Here is a 4,325-nt window from a genome sequence, read left to right on the forward strand (position 1 = left end):
GGGGCTGTGGTGTGTCTCTTCCGTTTGCTGTAGCATGTGTGCTCTCTTCCTGCTCTGAATCTGGACTCCGTAGGAGCGCGCCGCCCCCCCCTCCCTCCACCTTCTGCAGGCAGTGATGATGTCACAGGGGGCGGTGCCGGAGGCGTGCCGGGGGGCGGGTCTCAGAGTACTATATAATCTGGCAATGGCAGAAAGCTCAGTGCGGTCTGCCACTGCTCTGGAGAAGGAAGTGTGAGGTAAGCCTCCTGCTAGGGAGGAGATGAGAGAGATTGTGTCAGCATTGCAGCGCTGGGCTGTTCTTTTTAAAGAGGATGTTTTTCTTTCTCACCTTATCTGACAGAGTATTCAACAATCGTCCTAACTACCTGCTGCCACCCTGAATCACTTTCTTTGTTGATCTAAGGTAAAAATACCTATTAAAGGGGCAGTGTTGTTTAAAAAAAAAAAAAAAAAAAAAGTATATATATATTTTTTATTTTTTTTAGTGTACATATAGGTGTATATAGAGGTATTTGAGACAGATATGTAAGGATATGTAGATAGATAGGTGTATAGGTTTTTAAAAAAAATAAATAAAAAAATAAATAAAATAATAATAATAATAATAAATAAATAAAATATATTTATATAATAATATATATATATATATATATAGATACATATATTTATTAGGGACTCTGTCTGATGTTCCTGTCCTGATTTTTTATACAGCATGAGCTCACAACAGCCCCAGAATGCACCAAGATCTCCGGACAGGTAGGAGGGGTCAACGGGGGCCACAGTTTAAAAGAGTGCGCACCAAGAGCTAAAAGTAGTTTTTCTTGGTTGTCTTTTTAGGAGCAGAAGCCCTAAAATAAGACATGAACGGAGAAAGAAGTCCCGCCACCGCTCAAAATCTCCGCAGGCGTCTGGCTCTCGGGCAACGCATAGGTCCCATTCCAGCCCAGCACGCAAATCCAGTCACTCTGCGACTGTAGCAGAGCAAGATGGGTCAAGACCCCGCCCAGACGATGGTCTTTGTTGGGCATGTTCGGCTCCATCCGAACCTGGCAAGCTTCTTTGCGCCGGCTGCATTAAAGATATGGCTACAGACCGGGAAGCAGAGGCAAAAAGAATTAAAGACTATATCCAAGACGCAGTAGCAGAGGGTATTCAGGCAGCCTCAGCTACCAAAACACCTAGATCAAGGCCCAAAGTTAGTAGCGTCAATCAGCCAGGACGAGACGATTCACCTACTCGGGAGACGCTATCACCAGGCTCATCGGACTCTGAAGAGCCCTCAGAGTATTTATTTGATTTTCAATATATTGAATCATTTGTCACAGCCATAAGAGAGGCCATTGACTGGGATCAGGATGTTCAGCCGCCTGAAAAAATTAAAAGATTTTTTCCTAGCCGTAAGAGACAAGGGGTTACCTTCCCCCTCTTACCAGAAATCCGAGAATGGTTCGAGGAAGAATGGGAAAGGCCAGAAAGGAGGGCAAACGTTCAAAATCGTTTCTCAAGGTTGTACCCTTTTAAAACTCCAGAGGCAGACCTTTGGGACTCACCATTGGGCATAGATGCGGCCTTACAGCGCTTGGCCAGACAGGTCGCGCTGCCTTTGCAGGATTCCACGACCTTTAGAGATCCAATGGATAGACGTGCAGACACAGATCTGAAAAAGGTATACTCAGCCGCAGGTGCAGCGTGTCGCCCGGCCATTGCCCTAACTTCAGTCTCCAGGGCACTCAAGGTCTGGACCACGAGAACCCAAGCAGCCCTTAAAGCAGAGACAGGCTCAGAAGCACTCATACAAACAATGGAGGATTTCGATCTTGCTGCCGATTTCATAGCAGAAGCCTCTATGGACTTGACAAAGCTACTTGCAAAGATCATGGCTTTTGCAGTGACGGCAAAGAGGGCTCTTTGGTTGCGGCATTGGGGCGCAGACAGCACCTCCAAACTGAGTCTCTGCAATATTCCGTTTAACGGCAAAGTGCTGTTCGGAAAGACCCTAGAAGAAGCTATCAGTCGGGCTACAGGGGGAAAATCGGGTCTAATGCCACAGAGACCCAGGAAGAGACAGCAGGCCACTCGGCCAGCCCAGCCAGAGTACAAAAGGGCGTATGACGCCAGGGCATACAGGCCAGGACGGGAATATACAAGACCCTACTGGAAAAACCCACAAAATTTGTTTTTGCGGAAGGTAAAGTCTAGAGCGGCGCAGACCGCAAAGAAACCCGAGAAGTCTTTTTGACGGGATATCCGCCCGTCCTGTCCAAGTGGGCGCCAGATTAATGTCCTTCTGGGGAGTATGGGCGGAAGAAGTCAGGGACCAATGGGTCCGCAAGACAATCAGATACGGTTACAAAATATCTTTTCAGCAGAAACCACCCAATACGGTGGTCCATACAGAATGGCCAACAGATCAGAAAAAACGGAACTGCTTACAAGAATATTTAACCGGCTTGCAGCAAAAGAAGGCAATCTCGCCGGTACCCCCATGTCAACAAGGAAAAGGGGTATATTCTCCAATCTTTCTAGTTCCCAAAGCATCAGGAGATCTCAGACCAGTTTTGGACCTGAGGGTTTTAAACCACTTCATAGAGCCCAAGACATTCAAGATGGAATCCGTATTTACAATCATCTCTGTGTTGCAACCAGGAGATTGGCTGATATCAGTCGATCTAACGGATGCATATCTGCACGTCCCAATCAACAAAAGACATCAAAAATATCTAAGATTCCTGGTGGGGGAAGACCACTTTCAATTCCGGTGTCTGCCCTTCGGCATCAGCACAGCCCCACGAATATTTTCCAAAATCTTGCTAGCAGTGATTGCCATCATTCGCCTGAAGGGCATAAAGATTTTTCACTACCTAGACGACATTTTGGTAGTGGCACGTTCAAGCAAAGAACTTGCGGGTCAACGCGAAATGGTTCTGAAAATCCTATCAAGGTTTGGCTGGATCATCAACAAACAAAAGAGTCAATTAATTCCCTCACAACAGATGGAATATCTGGGACTGGTCTTCAATACAAACAGAGGCCTGGTCCTTCTACCCGAACGAAAGAAGGCAGAGTTGGTAGCTTGCGTTGGCAGCGTGATCAGATCGTCATCGCTAACGGCGAGAGACTGTATGACCCTACTCGGGATGTTCACTGCAGCAAGCCCAGCCATCCCTTGGGCAAGGTTCCACACAAGAGCCTTCCAGACAACCTTCCTGAACCAATGGGATGGTACCTCTCTCCACCAAAGGATCCTCATTCCGAGTGGGATTCGACAGAACCTAGCCTGGTGGAAGTCATCAGAGAACCTGTCGCGGGGCATGCCCCTCAGCCCCGGGGACTGGGTTCTGATAACTTCGGATGCCAGTCTCCGGGGCTGGGGTGCTCACTGCCTCGGCAGGCAGGTGCAGGGGCTTTGGAGCAAAGCGGAATCCCGACACTCCAACCTCTTGGAGCTGCAAGCAGCATACATGGCCCTACGGGCGTTCGAGAAACTGATACAGGGTGCTCGAGTCAAACTAATGTTGGACAACAAGACAGCAGTGGCATATATAGCCAGACAGGGCGGAACGAAGAGCTTGCCACTTCTGCAAGTGGCAACCAAGATATTTGTTTGGGCCGAAACACACCTGGAAGCCCTAACAGCAGCTTATATTCCGGGCAGCCAGAATTCCATCGCGGATCATCTGAGTCGGGACTTCCCCGACAAGAACGAATGGGCCTTGAACTGGAAATTCCTAGAACCAATATTTTCCGAGTGGGGGACACCCTCGGTGGATCTGATGGCGACTCGAGCCAATGCAAAGGCAACTCAATTTGTCTCCAGGTTCCGTTGCAACAGGTCCTTGACCCAGGATGCATTCTCCATTCCATGGGATTTTCCCCTAGTTTATGTTTTCCCGCCGGTGCCGCTAGCAATGAGAACTTTGTTAAAAATTGCGAAGGAGAAGGTCCAGACAATAATAATTCTTCCCTTTTGGCCGCAGAGGCCGTGGTTCCCTCTACTCCTACACATGGTGTCGACTCCCCCGATACGGCTACCGCTAAGGAGGGACCTCCTATGGCAGCGCCAATGGGTACACCCCAACCTGAACAGGTTGCAACTGACGGCCTGGCTGCTGAATCAACCAGACTCCAGGCACAAGGCATCTCAAAGGAAGTAATTTCTACACTGTTAAAGTCTAGAAAGACCTCAACCAACGTCACCTATAACAGGGTCTGGGCAAGGTTTACAACCTTTGCATTGCAAGAAAATTTCTCCTCACTGAATCCGAGTGTGGCACAGATACTGGACTTTTTGCAATCAGCTTTAAACAAAGGCTTGGCGTATAGTA

At 48.2% G+C, this 4,325-nt stretch overlaps 1 protein-coding gene across 1 annotated transcript; it reads left to right on the forward strand.

The window, feature by feature from the left end:
- The first annotated feature begins 208 nt into the window (after positions 1–208).
- On the forward strand, positions 209–2,239 carry LOC120946208. The gene is made up of 4 exons (XM_040361028.1): positions 209–236; positions 341–403; positions 712–756; positions 838–2,239. Exons 3-4 carry the CDS (start codon positions 713–715, stop codon positions 2,237–2,239), a joined length of 1,446 nt encoding a protein of 481 aa, XP_040216962.1. The 5' UTR covers positions 209–236; positions 341–403; position 712.
- Positions 2,240–4,325: the final 2,086 nt, after the last annotated feature.

The sequence above is a fragment of the Rana temporaria genome, chromosome 7 (assembly GCF_905171775.1).
Source record: "Rana temporaria chromosome 7, aRanTem1.1, whole genome shotgun sequence".
NCBI classification, from domain to species: domain Eukaryota; kingdom Metazoa; phylum Chordata; class Amphibia; order Anura; family Ranidae; genus Rana; species Rana temporaria.